Source organism: Nomascus leucogenys, chromosome 11 (genome assembly GCF_006542625.1).
Source record: "Nomascus leucogenys isolate Asia chromosome 11, Asia_NLE_v1, whole genome shotgun sequence".
NCBI lineage: Eukaryota > Metazoa > Chordata > Mammalia > Primates > Hylobatidae > Nomascus > Nomascus leucogenys.
In genome coordinates this window covers 82,470,004-82,486,756 of record NC_044391.1, presented here as the reverse complement: position 1 = coordinate 82,486,756, position 16,753 = coordinate 82,470,004, and the positions used below count along the sequence as shown (strand labels likewise).

Sequence of the window (16,753 nt, the reverse complement as noted above, 5' to 3'; positions counted from 1 at the left end):
AAAGTCTCATGATCAAGCTTTACTATGATATCTATAGTGAGATCCTAAAAGGTAGAGTAGTTTCATTTAAAAATAAACCTCATCTGTGAATAGGGAATAAATAAATTACTCTTAAAACTGAACTTTTTTCTTTGTTCCATGAGGTCATTCTTAATGTAAATTGCCACAAGTTCCAGCTACATTGCTAGTAATAATCTCCATGTTAATTCTATAGCAACTCCAGCTGAATAGGCATTAGTTTCACCCCCGCAAAGAGGAAATTGAGTATCTTTAGTAGTTTATTCGTTGGCAGAAATCAGGTCCAATATTTAGGTACCTGCCCTTTTATTATCCAAATTTCAATACTAGGATATGGTCAACCTCACTTTATCATACCCTTTATGAGAAGAGAACCCATGTGTGTGTTAACTATGATTATATTCTTTTGCCTAGCACAGTACCTGACATATAGATGGTTCCTTAAAAAGACAAAAGTTTTTTGTCTTTTTTGCTTATCTGCAAATACCAAAAGTGTATAAATCCTTTTACTTTTCACTGCTGTGGGAACCATTACTTCATGACAGGCAACTTCAAAGTACATACTGAGATATCCAAATTCAATCATCTCATTGTAAGTATCTGTTAAAGTTGTATGGTCCTGAGAATATGAAAGAATATAAGATGCCATCTAGTTCAAAAGACCTTAGACTTAGATGAGTCATTTGTATACCTTGGGAACCAAAAAGATATAAGTGATGAACCTGGTGGGTGATGGAGAATTATATGAATAGTCGGGAGGACTTAGTAATGTGTAAATAATCTAAACCCAGAGACAGAGGAACACATAAGACTCAATGCCTGTTTTGAAATCCCCGAGAAAGTAACTATAAAATGGGTTCTACTATAAAAATGGGTTCTACTAGCATCAAACAGATCTCCTGGAATCTAGTCAGCAGGAATATATATATATTTTTTTAGACGGAGTCTCACTCTGTCACCCAGGCTGGAGTGCAGTGGTGTGATCTTGGCTCACTGCAAGCTCCGCCTCCCAGGTTCATGCCATTCTCTTGCCTCAGCCTCCCAAGTAGCTGGGAATACAGGTGCCTGCCACCACGCCTGGCTAACTTTTTGTATTTTTAGTAGAGATGGGTTTTCACCGTGTTAGCTAGGATGGTCTTGATCTCCTGACCTTGTGATCTGCCCGCCTTGGCCTGCCAAAGTGCTGGGATTAGAGGTGTGAGCCACCACGCCCAGTCGTCAGGAGGAATCTAACCAGCATCCAGATAGGAATTTCTGGTCATTAGTAACCTTTGTATACTGAGAAATGTCCTGAATTACTTGATATTTGGTAGTTTCCTTAGTTGGTGATGAGACAAACTGTTCTGGGTCTCTGCAACTCTAGGTCTTAATATTGAAATCCCTGGTCATAAGTAACCTTAGTTAACTGAATTTTTAACCGCCTTCCTCAAATGGGGTTGTATCTTTTATGCCTTAGAAGTTTAGAAAGTTAAGTGTACGTATGTAAAGATTTTTAAGAATAAAATAATTATTTTTCAGGAATCTGTTAATTTTTGACATTTTATATATTTGGAACATTTGAGAAAATTTGAGGATCACTGTATTTATAGATTTGATTTATTAAATGTGAAGTTAATATTTACTATCCAGTGACATTTTAAATAAGACAATTTAAGTTCTCAAAAACAAATACATAAATTAAATTTATAAGGACAGTTTAAATGTTTAATTAATTTTGTAAATGAGATTAAACGTTATTCAAAGGCCCTTTGAAATTATTACTAACTTCTGTCTGACTTACACATAAAAAAGAAGAAACTAGAGTTGGAAGCTGAACTGAAAAGCCTAAAGTAGTTTTAAAAAAGTAAATGTCAGTTTTTAAAATCAAAATTAAACCTTATTAATAGTCTTTTTGTCACATATAAAAATCACCCTGGATAACATAAAAAATCTCGTATCACTCACTGCCTGTGTCTTTACCATCCTAATATTCAGCCTGCTGATTGGCCAGTCCCCACAGCTGGCCTTAATGCCAAAGTGTCATCTAGTGATTTAAAAGGGTAACTGCAGGCTCTACAGTTATGCAGGAGGGAAGATTAAATACTAATTTTTTGCTGTCTTTGTTTTCTGTTATTCTTTACAGGAACATACTATAGTGAAAAGCAGGAATTGCCTAACTTAAATTTCAGGAGTTTCAATGAGTTTTGACTGGTGAAATCGGATCAGATTTCTATGTTTTTGGCAAAGATGGAAAGTAAGATAAAAGGGTTTTGTAAATTTCTGATACCAAGAAAACTGAATAAAAATGTAAGAAAATGGTGAGATAGTCACTACTGTGCTGCTGCCTCACAGTGTGGCCATCTTATAATGCAGGTCTTCTAGTAACTATAACTTCTTAGCTGCCAGGGGAATCTGGTTATGGTAAATTTCACACTACAATTGGATCATTTTCTAGTACATGAAGATGGTCAAGGAGATGAGTAAAATAACTTTATAGTATTAGCATTTTGAGATAAAGCTTCCCTCATCACCACCCTTCTACTGCTAAAAGGGATTGTCCAAAACAAATACTCTCAGATCTTTAATGTGTGTGTTTGTGTGTATGTGTGTGTGTGTGTGTGTGAGAGAGAGAGAGAGAGAGACACAGAAAGAGAAACTAAATGCATAAATGCAGTTGCTGGGTTTCAGCTGCCTCAAAGAAATATACCATCTATCTTTGGCAGATGGGAGACCATATACTGCACTCCTAAAAATTAAGTCCTTCTTATGTGCAGGAAAAGTAAACAGGCTTTGGTGATCTTCAGGTCTTATCCATTTAGAAATTCCAGATGGGTCATTAAACCCCATTGTGAAAGAAAAGGCTAAGAAAGGCCCTTCCAGGGTTGAGGTACTGGGAGCCTGGGGAGGAGAATGGGCAAGCTGGGAGTGCGGTTGGGCCCTAGAGTCTTAGAGGCCTGGCCCTCATTACCATAGAGCTCCCAGAGGTGGCAGACTTCTGAGCAGGGTACCCACAAATGGCTGTGGGCACTGGCTGGCTTCAGAATATCCTACCCTTGGCTGACACTCTGGAGCCTGCCTGCAGAGACAAGAGCTGTGGAGAGACACTTTTGAGAGCTCCCCACCCCCAAGGAGTGAAGTGCCATTTCAGACTTGGTAAAGTGGACAGAAGGAGCCATGGTGACCATAGTGACGGCTCAGGACCAGACGTCTGCCCATGTTCCCAGGACCCATTTAAACCCTGGGAGTCCAGGGCAATACAGTGTTGCGGGGGAGGGGGCACTGTGGGGAGAAAGCTGGGGAAGGAATCCCAACAATGGGCGACATCAGATACCTCACCAGCAAGCAGGGCTCAAAAACCGATTTAAGTAATAAAAAGAAAACAAAATGTTTTATTGAGCCCAGGTTTCGTAGAGCAATTCACACACCTACTTGCTTGTTAACTTCCTAATGCAAAACAGAAATAAGCAGGAATATGACATTTTGATGTAGCTTTTTTTCTGAAAGGGGGATATTTTTCTTCAGTCTAAAACAAACTATTAAGGTTTCTTAGCTTTTGTGTACATAACAAGTAATGCAATATTTGCAACAGACGTCCTCTCTTGCTCCAAGAGCCTTCCTCCATCCATAAGCCTACCAGGTACTGTGAGGTAGCATGAGGATGACACCCACGCATGCCTATAATGCCCATTGGTTATCAAGAAAAATTTTTGTGTGCCTTTTTATATTTAAGACAACACTGTCAAAATGGCCACAAGCAAATATCCTATTTTGGGAGCAAGCCCAGTTCTTAAGTGGCCCAACTATGATCCCAGATAAATGAAAAAGTAGAAGAACATGGTTGTCACAGAGACCACATGGAGAGAAAAAGGCAGAAGGAAAAAGAATCTCTCAGAAAAGGCTTGTAGAGCAGTCAGCCTCCTGAATCAAAGACCATTAAAATACCTGTCTAATCCAACACTTCATGTATTTAGTGGGCTTTACCAATTTTATTCTAAAACTAAATAATATTAATGATTATGATTTTTACTCATTCATATAAAAAGGATTTCAAAGCCATTATCCTGGTCTGAGGAGATTTCACGAGCTTTTTCATTAACCATCCCAGTGTTAAATAACCCTTCTCTTTAATCTCTGTTTTATTCCTGGTACTGCACTTTAAACCTGGTCTCCTCTTCATTTGTATGTATCATTGTACTTCCAAGTCTAATAACTTGAACACGGCATTTTTGAACTTTAATGTTATTGCCTAATGTTATTTACTGCCATCTAATTTTTTTTCATTAGCAAACTTGTCAGTAATGAGCTTTTTCTCTTTTCTGGATTTAAATAATTCCAGGCAAGGGTATTTTATTAGTTACTAGATCCATGAAACAACATGCTTCTGATTGTTCTCTTTCAGCCAAATCAATGGTAAACTATTAATGATTCTTAAAGTATCATTTGCAAAAGTATTTTTTTAATTATAGAAATATAGCATATTCAATTTTTCAATTTGCTATGGATATTTTTATATCAAATAAGAACTCTTAAGGAAAGACAAAATCCATAACTTCTTTATTATGTTAGAATATTTATGCATAGTTTCATTTTTCAGACTCAGTTTTATTTTTCACAGCTTAAAGATATCTAACTTAAAGACACCTTACTCTAAACTCTTATCCATGTGATGGTTTCTAATAGAAATTTCCAAACGGATTAGAGTGCAAATTTTCCAAAGGTTTTAGCATGCTGCTTTTCTAAAGTACTGTGCAGACAAATCTTGGTTCCTCAGAAGTTATTCTGGATTTATTCAACATTCATTCAACCATTCCTTTATTTAAGAATTATGTATTAACTCTCTACCATGTGCCAGGTACGACTGTCCTAAGTGCTAGGCTTATGTAATGGTGGTAAGACAAGGTTTTTGCCCTCAAATAGCTTTCAGTCTCATCGGAAAGAAGAACAAATAAACAGGTAATCACCATATGGGGTTGTTAGTGCCATGATAGTATAAGCAAAGGGAGCTCAAAGGAAGGGCAGCTCAACCAGTTTTTCCCAGATAAAATTCTGTCGGTGGGTGACTCCTGTGAGTGAGAAGGATTCGCGTGCAAGTGTGCATGTGCAGCTGGGGAGAGGGATGGCACAAAGGCATTAGGGCAAGGAACAGGAGAAAGTTTTCCAGATGGTCAAGGTGCTAAATCTTGACACATAATTGTTTTGTTTATCATTTTGGTTTGAAATCTATCTAGAATTTTATTATGAACAAAGAACAAAAGGAATATTAATCACAATGTAAAGTCTTTATCACTCATGGGCCATCACATTGTTGGTGTACCCTATGACACAGGGATGCCCTTAAGGTCCACTGGGCTTTGCCATACATGTACTAAACGGTCCCAAATTGGCCTTCCTTTGAAATCGTGTTTTTTTAAAACATGATTCTCTCCTTCTCTAAGCTGCTATCAGTGTTTTTGCATATAGGAGTCCCTCTTTACCACCACCTCCCCACAACTCCCACCTTTTTTGCTTTTAATAGCTGTGGACAGGGGAAACAAATAACCAGTCTTATGAAAATCATGCCTAATATAAGAATACATAAGCTCTGAGTGATACTGGAGGAATTCTGCTCTGCCTGAACCATATGAGATATGAGATATAATATCTATTTTAGTCATCCAGAGATCACTTTGCTTACTGTACACTGATTTGTTATATTCAAGATAATTAAGGCCAGAAATGCAAGTCCTGGAAAGTCAACAATTTCTAAAAGTTGAAACACTTTCACTGACCTGTCACTCTATAGTTTACATAATAAAGTAAGTTTTGAATCTATATAACTAGCTAGAATAGGCTACTTATAATGCTAGCAGATTGAGAGATTTCTTTAATAACTTTAAGCAGTAGTGGAATTGTGAGACCAAATTTGTCCCACTAATTAATTTGCAGAATGCTTACTCAATGTCATTGAACCAAATACTATCATGTAAGCTTCTAAGTCAATAAGGGCAGATGATAAATTACATGAAGTTGTGGAAGACCAGAAGCAAATAGCATAAGAAGCATTCGACAATCCTAATTCCCTCTCTTGTCCTCCAGCACTTGTTCTCTGAGCTCTTGAGAGTAGTGCCTGTGTTCTTCCCCAGGAAGTTTAGCTTGGAACGATGCACAAAATAGCACAAAAAATAGCTGATGAGCAAGTGTTTCTATAGTTTAAAAATTAAAGTCACTCGCAGAAAAAGAGTTTGATGTTTTGTTTCTAAGTTACTTTTAAATTGGTGGTGATCAGGTTCTCTTTTCTTTCCTATTTGGAGGGCCTGACTCCACCAATAAGCTCCATGGTCTTATCATGCACGTATTCAACTCAAATGCCTTTCTGATACCTAGAAATGGAATAAGAAGCATATGGAGGAAAAAGCAGTAACTTAAGTTAGAAACATATGTTTCTCAAAGGGGTTGCCAGAAAAAAAAAAGAATATAAAACTGGCACTCATCTAGCAGCTATCTTAAAAAAAAAATTTTTTTAAGTAGATTGCAGAGTGTACTGGAAGAAGAGATATGTAGGCAGGCATCCTTTTTGAAATCTGAGATCATGCACGTTGAAGATGACAAAAAGAATATTTTTATCTATATTTTTCTATTATCCTCAAATGAGTTATATCATAGCAAATATGTTACATTTTAGCATCTAGACCATTATTTTTATTTCAGTAATGCACTGAAAGCACTATCATGGCAAGATTTTTAATAATTTCTAGTGGTCAAAGATCATATCTAGGATATATAAGAGCTCCTTCTCATTGTGGTTTTGATTTGCATTTCTCTGATGGCCAATGATGATGAGCATTTTTTCATGTGTCTTTTGGCTGCATAAATGTCTTCTTTTGAGAATTGTCTGTTCATATCCTTTGCCCACTTTTTGATGGGGTTGTTTGTTTTTTCTTGTAAATTTGTTTGAGTTCATTGTAGATTCTGGATATTAGCCCTTTGTCAGATGAGTAGGTTGCAAACATTTTCTCCCATTCTGTAGGTTGCCTGTTCACTCTGATGGTAGTTTCTTTTGCTGTGCAGAAGCTCTTTAGTTTAATTACATCCCATTTGTCAATTTTGGCTTTTGTTGCCATTGCTTTTGGTGTTTTAGACATGAAGTCCTTGCCCATGCCTATGTCCTGAATGGTAATGCCTAGGTTTTCTTCTAGGGTTTTTATGGTTTTAGGTCTAACATTTAACTCTTTAATCCATCTTGAATTAATTTTTGTATAAGGTGTAAGGAAGGGATTCAGTTTCAGCTTTCTACATATGGCTAGCCAGTTTTCCCAGCACCACTTATTAAATAGGGAATCGTTTCCCCATTTCTTGTTTTTGTCAGGTTTATCAAAGATCAGATGGTTGTAGATATGCGGCATTATTTCTGAGGGCTCTGTTCTGTTCCATTGATCTATGTCTCTGTTGTGGTACCAGTACCATGCTGTTTGGTTACTGTAGCCTTGTAGTATACTTTGAAGTCAGGTAGCGTGATGCCTCCAGCTTTGTTCTTTTGGCTTAGGATTGACTTGGCAATGCGGGCTCTTTTTTGGTTCCATATGAACTTTAAAGTAGTTTTTTCCAATTCTGTGAAGAAAGTCATTGGTAGCTTGATGGGGATGGCATTGAATCTATAAATTACCTTGGGCAGTATGGCCATTTTCACGATATTGATTCTTCCTATCCCTGAGCATGGAATGTTCTCCCATTTGTTTGTATCCCTCTTTTATTTCATTGAGCAGTGGTTTGTAGTTCTCCTTGAAGAGGTCCTTCACATCCCTTGTAAGTTGGATTCCTAGGTATTTTATTCTCTTTGAAGCAATTGTGAATGGGAGTTCACTCATGATTTGGCTCTCTGTTTGTCTGTTCTTGGTGTGTAAGAATGCTTGTGATTTTTGCACATTGATTTTGTATCCTCAAACTTTGCTGAAGTTGCCTATCAGCTTAAGGAGATTTTGGGCTGAGACGATGGGGTTTTCTAGATATACAATCATGCCATCTGCAAACAGGGACAATTTGACTTCCTCTTTTCCTAATTGAATACCTTTTATTTCATTCTCCTGCCTGATTGCCCTGGCCAGAACTTCCAACTGGCCATCAGATAAATGCAAATCAAAACCATAAAGAGATACCATCTCACACCAGTTAGAATGGCGATCATTAAAAAGTCAGGAAACAACAGGTGCTGGAAAGGATGTGGAGAAATAGGAACACTTTTACACTGTTGGTGGGACTGTAAACTAGTTCAACCATTGTGGAAGTCGGTTTGGCGATTCCTCAGGGATCTAGAACTAGAAATGCCATTTGACCCAGCAATCCCATTACTGGGTATATACCCAAAGGATTATAAATCATGCTGCTATAAAGACACATGCACACATATGTTTACTGTGGCACTATTCACAATAGCAAAGACTTGGAACCAACCCAAATGTCCAACAATGATAGACTGGATTAAGAAAATGTGGCACATATACACCATGGAATACTATGCAGCCATAAAAAATGATGAGTTCATGTCCTTTGTAGGGACATGGATGAAGCTGGAAACCATCATTCTCAGCAAACTATCGCAAGGACAGAAAACCAAAAACTGCATGTTCTCGCTCATAGGTGGGAATTGAACAATGAGAACACATGGACACAAGAAGGGGAACATCACAAACCGGGACCTGTTGTGGGGTCGGGGGAGAGGGAAGGGATAGCATTAGGAGATATACCTAATGTTAAATGAGGAGTTAATGGGTGGAGCACACCAACATGGCACATGTATACATATGTAACTAACCTGCACGTTGTGCACATGTACCCTAAACCTTAAAGCATAATAAAAAAAAGAGCTCCTTCAACTCAATACTAAGAAGTCAAACAACACAGTAAAAAAAATCAAAGATTTGAACAGATACTTCACAAAAATACATGTATGAATGGCCACCAAGCATATTAGTAGTCATCAGGGAAATGAAAAATAAAACACAATGATATACCACTACATACCTATTAGAATGACTAAAATTAAAAAGAATGTCTACGCCAAATGTTGGCAAAGATGTGGAAGAACTTGAACTTTCATACACTAGTGGTAGGAATAAGAAAAAAATGATACAACCATTTTGGAAAACAGTTTGTCAGTTTGTTATAAAGGTAAACATATACTAAACATACAACCTAGCAATCCCACTCCGAGATATTCACCCAAGAAAAATGAAAACATATTTCTACTCAGATGTACATATTTGAGTACTCAAAGATATGTATATCTTTGATTAATGGTAGTCAAAAACTAGAAATTAATGGTAGTCAAAAGACTGGAAACAACTCAAATGTCCATCAATATCTGAATGAATATATGAATAGTAGTATATTCAATGGAATACTAGTCAGAAATGAAAAGGAATGAACTACTGACATATAAAACAACATGGATGAATCTCAAAAACATTATGCTGAATCCTCCAAAAAGCCAGATATTAAGAGTACATGTTATACGATCTCATTAATATGAAATTCTAGAAAAGACAAATTTACATCTATAATGACAGAGGGCAGTGATTGCCTGGGGCCAAGGATCAGGGTAGAGAATGACTGAGAAGGGGCACAAGAAACATTTTGGAGTAATTCAAGTCTAGATCTTGATTGTGGTGGTATTTATACAGCTAAGTACATTTATCAAAACTCACTCACATGTACTTAAAATGGGTTTGTTTTACTGTAGATAAATTATACCTCAATAAACTGGATTTTAAAAAGTAGTTTCATGCTAACAAAAATAAAAAATATAGGTGAAATCAGATTTTCTTCGACCTCTGACATCAGCGTTCACTGTCTACTCCAAGGTGGGCTAGATTTCCTGCTTGTTGTCCACAATACAGAATTTACCTATTTTGTGACCTCATAATTTAACGTTTTGTGCATTATCTCCTTCAAAACCCATTAATCCAACCCTTCTAGCTGTTGGGGGGCCTAAAACTCTTTGAGCTATTACTTGAGCCTCTGTTCTTCTTCCTTTTAATCATGGCGCCAGGAACAGCTCATCTATTTCCAAAAATTCGTATACCATCTTCATGGATTTTGTCCACAGGGCATCCCATTAAGCATCTCATCTATCCCATGATAACCTGTTTCATATTCATCTTACCCCATCACAGTATGTAATGCCAGCAAATAAACAACACAAAGTGGTTATCAAATGTAACTTTTACAAAAGAAAGCTTAGGGTTATCTACACCACTCTTCATCACTTCCTACAGCCATTCTGTTTCCAAAGTCTCCCTCTTTCTTCACTGGAGGACCTCCTACTACATTGTAAAATCTTTAGGGGAAGGGATCATTTATTTTTCAGCATTTTAATCCTCACAGTAACTATAGCAATGCTGTAAACTTCACAATTTCTTAATAACATCAAGCAAATTAGCACATACATAAAACTATCAGTGAATCTGCTATAATTACTGCTTCTTCATCAATTTCTACATGACACACTTCAGTCTGAGCCCATAACTCTTTTGCATGGATATTCACACTCTAATAGAAGGTCTTAGGGGACCCAGATAAGTCAATTGCTAGAATTGGTGGCATTTCAGACCTTAGTAAAAGACAGGAAGACCTCTTAATATCTTTACCCCTGCTTTTAAGGGTTTGCTCTCCCAATACAGAATCCTGTAAACAGAAGGCAGGTCCGTGGTTGTATGAAGAGTACACACCCTGGTAGAGGCTTTACTCTGCAGATGCCATGATTTATTCCTCTGTGATTAACAGGCAGAGTTAGATGTGATAATATACGGGGAAGCCCTTTGTAAATGCAACACCAACAGATATAAAAGATTATTTCCTAACCTATAGTAGGTAGGGAGGCATGCATTCGCTCAGAGATGGCAAATAGATTCCCCCTTGTATAATAATTTGCCTTAGGGAAAGCTCACAGAAAGGTTTTCACTGTGCCCAGGATGGAGCTTGCAGATTATATATCCCACAGGATCTCTAAGTTCCCATTCAGCTTTCAGGCATGATTCTAACCTCATCAAAATCACACATTTTATGGCTTTGCACATACCATTATCCACATTATTCAAGTCTTTCCAAGCCTTCTAAATCCTAACTCTCCTTTCTCACTACTTCTGATGTAACACAGATTAATCTCACAAATTGAGAAGCCTTTTCTACCAGCTTCTCTGTGTTCTCTCTTGAATGCAGACATACAAACTACTCTCAGGGTTCAACACTCCTCCTCCATCACTCCGAGAAGCAGAAGAATTGGCATTAGTATGGAATCAATGCCAAATGGTCCACATGTTAGGAAGTGGTACAGTTAAAGTTCTTGGATCTTTGAGCACACTCTGTGTGCTCCTTTTGGTTTCCTCTATTTGCATCACTAGAAGTTACTGGTCCTCCTTTGAATTGCCTACTCCCATATGTGAAAAGGCTGTGTCTTGCTTGGCAGGACTCCTGTCTTGTGAGGGTCTAGGCTAGAAGGCAATGCTAGTACACTCTCTTTTTCTCCCCCTGGGGTTTGTTTTTCTCATTGCATAGGAATCGCAGGAATCCAAGGATAAAAATTAGGCCTTAGTAAAAGGAGCCCAGGCAGATTTAGTCTAAGTCACAGGCCAGAAGGATAAAGGGAATACCCACTCACAAGTGGTTGAGGCCAACCCAGTAGACCTATAGCTTCCATGGAAGGCTCTGGGGTCAAAGCCCAGCACAAGGAAGAAGGTGCATTTGCTAAGAAGGTCTGCTCTGCAGAACTCTCTGCAGAACCTATGGCAGTGCTAGACAGCTATGGTTGAGGATTGGTGACCTGTCTGGCTACCCCTCAAAATCTCCATCAGAGATACATAACACACAACCTCACCCTCAATCTCATTACTCTGACAGTGACATATACTTCTACCAAGAACACATTTAACAACATTAACCTTTATTCAGATTTCTTACTTATATTCTGCCAAATGTAAGAGATCCAAAGGATGAACTACTAATACCAAAATAGTACACCTGTGGTAGGAAAATACCAATGAAAATCCCAGTTATTTATGAAGCTATGCATATCCCTGATACCCAAAGCATCACACATGAAAACTAACTCCTTCCTCATTACAGGTGACTGGATGCTAATCTATCTTGTTTGGTCAAGCTCTTTAATCTCCAAATGAGATATAAAAGTACCATAATGTTAAAGTAATTTATACAATAAGATACGTTCAAACTTCAGTTCCTGAATCCCCGAGTTCAAGAAATATCTTGGATTTCCAAAGAAATTGCTTACCATGGTGCATATCATCTTGATTACCTGCGGCAGCCTGCAACAAAGGTGCAACATTTAAAAATAGTTATTTCAGTTTCTCCCAATAAACAAAAGCACAACAACTAAAAGAAACACTTAATAAGAACTTATTTACCAAATGTAATTGTTAGGAAACCTTTTAAAGACATATACACAAAAATAAATATATTAGATATAGGAAATAACTGGGTTTAAAATGGAAAAGAAAATAAAAGCCATGGAATTAAACTAAAAGCTTGAAAGTTTCAGGCTCCGGCCAGGCGCGGTATCTCACGCCTGTAATCCCAACACTTTGGGAGGCCGAGGTAGGCTGATCACTTGAGGCCAGAAGTTCACCTCAGGCTGGCCAACATGGCAAAATCCCATCTCTACTAAAAATACAAAAATTAGCCAGGTGTGGTGGCGCATGCCTTAATCCCAGCTATTGAGGAGGCTGAGGCATGACAATCACCGGAACCCGCGAGGCAGAGGTTGCAGTGAGCCAAGATTGTGCCAGTGCACTCCAGACTGGGTGACCAGTGAGAACTCTGTCAAAAAGGGGAGGGGAGGGGAGGGGAGGGGAGGCGGAAGGGGAAAGGGAAGGGGAAAGGGGAAGGGGAAAGGGCAGGGGAAGGGGAAAGGGCAGGGGAAGGGGAAGGGGACAGGAAGGGAAAGAAAGTTTCAAGCTCTGAATATATTTCAAGATTGAGAAGTCGTCATAGTAAGCATTATTGTTCTTCTGACATGCTTAAACAGAACAGCCAGACCCTTCTTTTACTTGTGACTTCAAAGAGTAAATAGTGAATATTCATGACAAGACCTATCATGACAAGAAATACGTACTCCAGCCACAGCCCCTTCCTTCCTCCTAGGGATTATAGGGTATTAACTAGGTCAGTACATCACCTTCACATTTTTCAGAAACCCAGAGCTACTTCTACAAACTCTGAAGACTCCCTCAACCCACCCACATGGGCAGAATTTAAAGCTCCTGGGGGAAAAAGAAAGGACTAATTTACAAGTTGCTATAAACATAGTTCTTAATGTCGCATTGTTCTAAAATCTAAAAACTCCCCAACTCCTTGGCTTCTATGACAACTGCAGTTCCCTGATTTTCCTCTTAGTTCTTTGATTTCTTCTTCTCAGTCTTTTTAAACGGACTTTTGTCCAACTTCTCTGTAGGCAGTTCTCTGTTTGGTCTTTTTTTCATGCTAAACTCCCTCCTTAAGAGAGGGCTCGCTTACTTTCATGGCTTTAAAAATATCTTCAGGCTTATGTTCCCAGATTTCTATCCTGAACCCAGGCAACTCCTGAGCTCTTGACAAAATTTCCAGTGGATCTAAATGGACATCTACATTAGACCAGTGCTAATACCTCAAACTTAATAAGTATAAAATCGAATTTGTTAACTTCCTTCCAGAGCCGGCTCTTTCTTTTCTATTGTCTCTTAGGTAACTGCTTCACCTTCTACCAATTACTCCAAACAGAAATCAAGAAACTCCCAAGTCTATTATCAGCATTTATGTCTTATATCTGTGTTCTGCATTTCCTTCCCATGCCATGGCCTTCAGGCAAATCCTCTTCCTCCTTCATGCAAATTCCTCCTCATTCCTCCTACACTATCACCAAAAGCCTCTCTGCCCCATTCTCTTCCATCTTGAGCTGATCCCTTACCTTACCATTATTTATCTCCCCTTTACAAAAAAAGTTGTTAAGGTCTATGTGGAAAATATAAAATTATTAGCAAAGCACTCAGGACCTTGACAATCTAGCCCTGTTCTCTCTTGGCAGCCTAATCATCTACCATGTTTCTGAACACCCTTCACTCTTGCCATTGCTTGTATATGTTGTTCACCAAGGTTCGGTCTTGAATAATTCTTACCCCACCTTCATATTTGTATTTTTATTCAGTTGTGCCTTATTCATGCCATTCCCTGAGTCCAAAATGAATTCCCCTCTCCTCTACCATAATTGTACTCACCACTCAAGGTTTAGCTCAAACACTAGCTTCTCTGAAATCACTCTTTGCACTCCTATACTATTGCCTGTCCCTGTAAGACAGTATTTATGGGACACTACTCATCATTACAGTTAATTGTTTATGCACTTAAATACCCTACTTGGTGGTAAACCGTTTTAGAGCAAGGACTCTGTCTTGGTAATCACCATATGCCTATACTATTTATCTCTGTGTGTTCATATTAAGTGGACAGGCTTCCATAAATATTTGGTGAAAAAATCTCATCAGTCATCTTTGCTTCTATGTTATAGTATCTGTTTCTAAATGTAAGATACACTTAAAAAAAAGTAGTAATAAGTAGACTACATATAGTGTCAACTTCTCTCAAGTAGAGTTTTTCTCCAAGTTTATGAGTATTTATAAAACAAGGCTCCAGGAAACTGATAAACAATTATCCAGCAAAAATTATTTGTTTGTGTGAACAACACTGTATTTATTTTTTATAGTTCCAAATGTAACGAGGATGCATATTCCTTCTTGGTAGGCCATTTTAAAGTCAAACTTCCACAGTAAAAGCACTCTTACACCTTGCCTGTGATCATAAATAAAACATAATATAAATATAGCCTACTACTTAAAAAAGAAAACCAACAACAAAGTTTCTTGAAGACTTGATTGTAACCATTATGGGGCCATTTGAGCAGAAAGACTAACCAAAACTCAAACCTTTCACAGTTAGACAGTGGATACATTCAAATAGGCTAATATCCAAACACAGACAATACAAACAATTAAAAAAACTTCTTTCCTTGCTGAATATTCTCCTTTTGCCCCTTCAGAATCATTCTCTCCCCTTCTCTTCTCTGCTGGGCTCTGCCCTGAGAGGCTGACCTGCACAGCCTGCATCAACTGGGCCCCCTTACCTTCTGGATTCTCGTAGGTTTGGCCAAGGGGAGGCAAGAGATCAGAGGGTAGGAGGAGAGCAAAGTTGGGGCATTCATCTCCTTGGATTCTTCCCTGACAGACCACAAGCAGCGGCTGCATTCCTGCTCCAGCTGGGCATTCCCTCCGTCATATGTTCAGCTCCTGCTAGTTTCCAGGAACATGATTCCCTCCTCTTGCCCTTACATGCTGGGGGTAGTGATAGTTTCCCACTGTTGCTAGCCCAGGAACACTTTATTATCCCTTTTTGATTATCCTTAACTCTGCCACGCTTTAGTATTTATTAAACATAGTGACAATGCTTAAAAAGGAATTTGGCTAGATAGTTTATGATAAAATCTCAGCAATTAAAAGCAAAACACTTATATATACAAGAGGGAAAACACTATATTGCCAAGAGAAATGAAGAAGTACACAGAAAATAAAAAATAAACTTGAGAGAAAAAGAAAAATGTATGCAGATAAGTTTTTAAAAATAATTTTATGATAAATTCCTGAACATAAATTGCATAGTTATTCTTAGTTTGGGATGTGATTTGTTTTAACTACTTTCAAAAAGCTAGGTAGCTTCAATGAACAGAAAATACGCAGACCAGAATTAATATTGATAAGAAAGTTTTCTTTAATCTTCATTCTAAACTATTTATTTCTCACTACCTATATTTTTAAAAAGCCCTGCTACTGTTCTACTCTTGTAGTCTGAGATATTATCTCAAACTTGTATTTCTACTGCCTTCCATATTCCATACCTTCCCTGTTCCAGGGAGCTCTGCTTTTGTTGCTTATAAGTATGTATCATATTCTACTTCTAAAACACATACAATGGTAAGCAGCCCCTAAAATAGTCCCCAATAATCTGAGCCCCTGCTATTTATGTAATTGCTTCCTTGAATATGGGCTGGACCAAGTGACTTGCCTCTAACAAATAAAGCATGGATAAAGTGATTATTCTGGAGTTACAAGAAGACTATGGCTTCCATCTTAAGTACTCTGTCTTGCTCTCACATTTGCTTGTTCTAAAAAACCAGCTGCCATGCTGTAAGCTGCCCTATGGAAGCTTATGTGGCAAGGAACCAAGGGAGGCCCCCAGCCAACAAACAGTGAGAAATTCAGGCTCTCTGTCCAATATCCCACAAGGAATTAAATTCTGCCAACAACCACATGAGTGAGCTTGAAAGTGAATCCACCCCATCAAACCTTCAGATGAGCATTCAGCCATAGCCACCATCCTGATTGTAACTTCATCAGAGCTATTGAGTCAGAAGCACCCAGGTAAATTGTGCCTGGGTTCTTTTCTTTTCTTTTTTTTTTTTTTTTTTTTTTTTGTGAGACAGAGTCTCACTCTGTCATCAGGCTGGAGTGCAGTGGCATGATCTCGGCTCACTGCAACCACCGCCTCCCAGGTTCAAGCAATTCTCCTGCCTCAGCCTCCTGAGTAGCTGGGACTACAGGTGTGTGCCACCACACCCAGCTAATTTTTGTATTTTTAGTAGAGATGGGGTTTCACGATGTTGGCCAGGATGGTCTCCATCTCTTGACGTCGTGATCCACCCACCTTGGCCTCCCAAAGTGCTGGGATTACAGGCGTGAGCCAC

At 38.4% G+C, this 16,753-nt stretch overlaps 1 protein-coding gene across 3 annotated transcripts in view; it reads right to left on the bottom strand.

Moving 5' to 3' along the window:
• The window catches only part of PPM1L (protein phosphatase, Mg2+/Mn2+ dependent 1L), a 318,324-nt gene that overhangs the window by 142,425 nt on the left and 159,146 nt on the right, over positions 1–16,753 (bottom strand). The window contains exon 2 of one of the 3 annotated variants that reach the window (XM_030822770.1): positions 12,260–12,293. The exons of the other annotated variants lie outside the window; for them this stretch is intronic. Within the exon in view, the coding sequence (XP_030678630.1) occupies positions 12,260–12,274 (15 nt within the window). The 5' untranslated portion in view covers positions 12,275–12,293. The remainder of the gene's footprint in view (positions 1–12,259; positions 12,294–16,753) is intronic. 3 annotated transcript variants of the gene reach the window in all.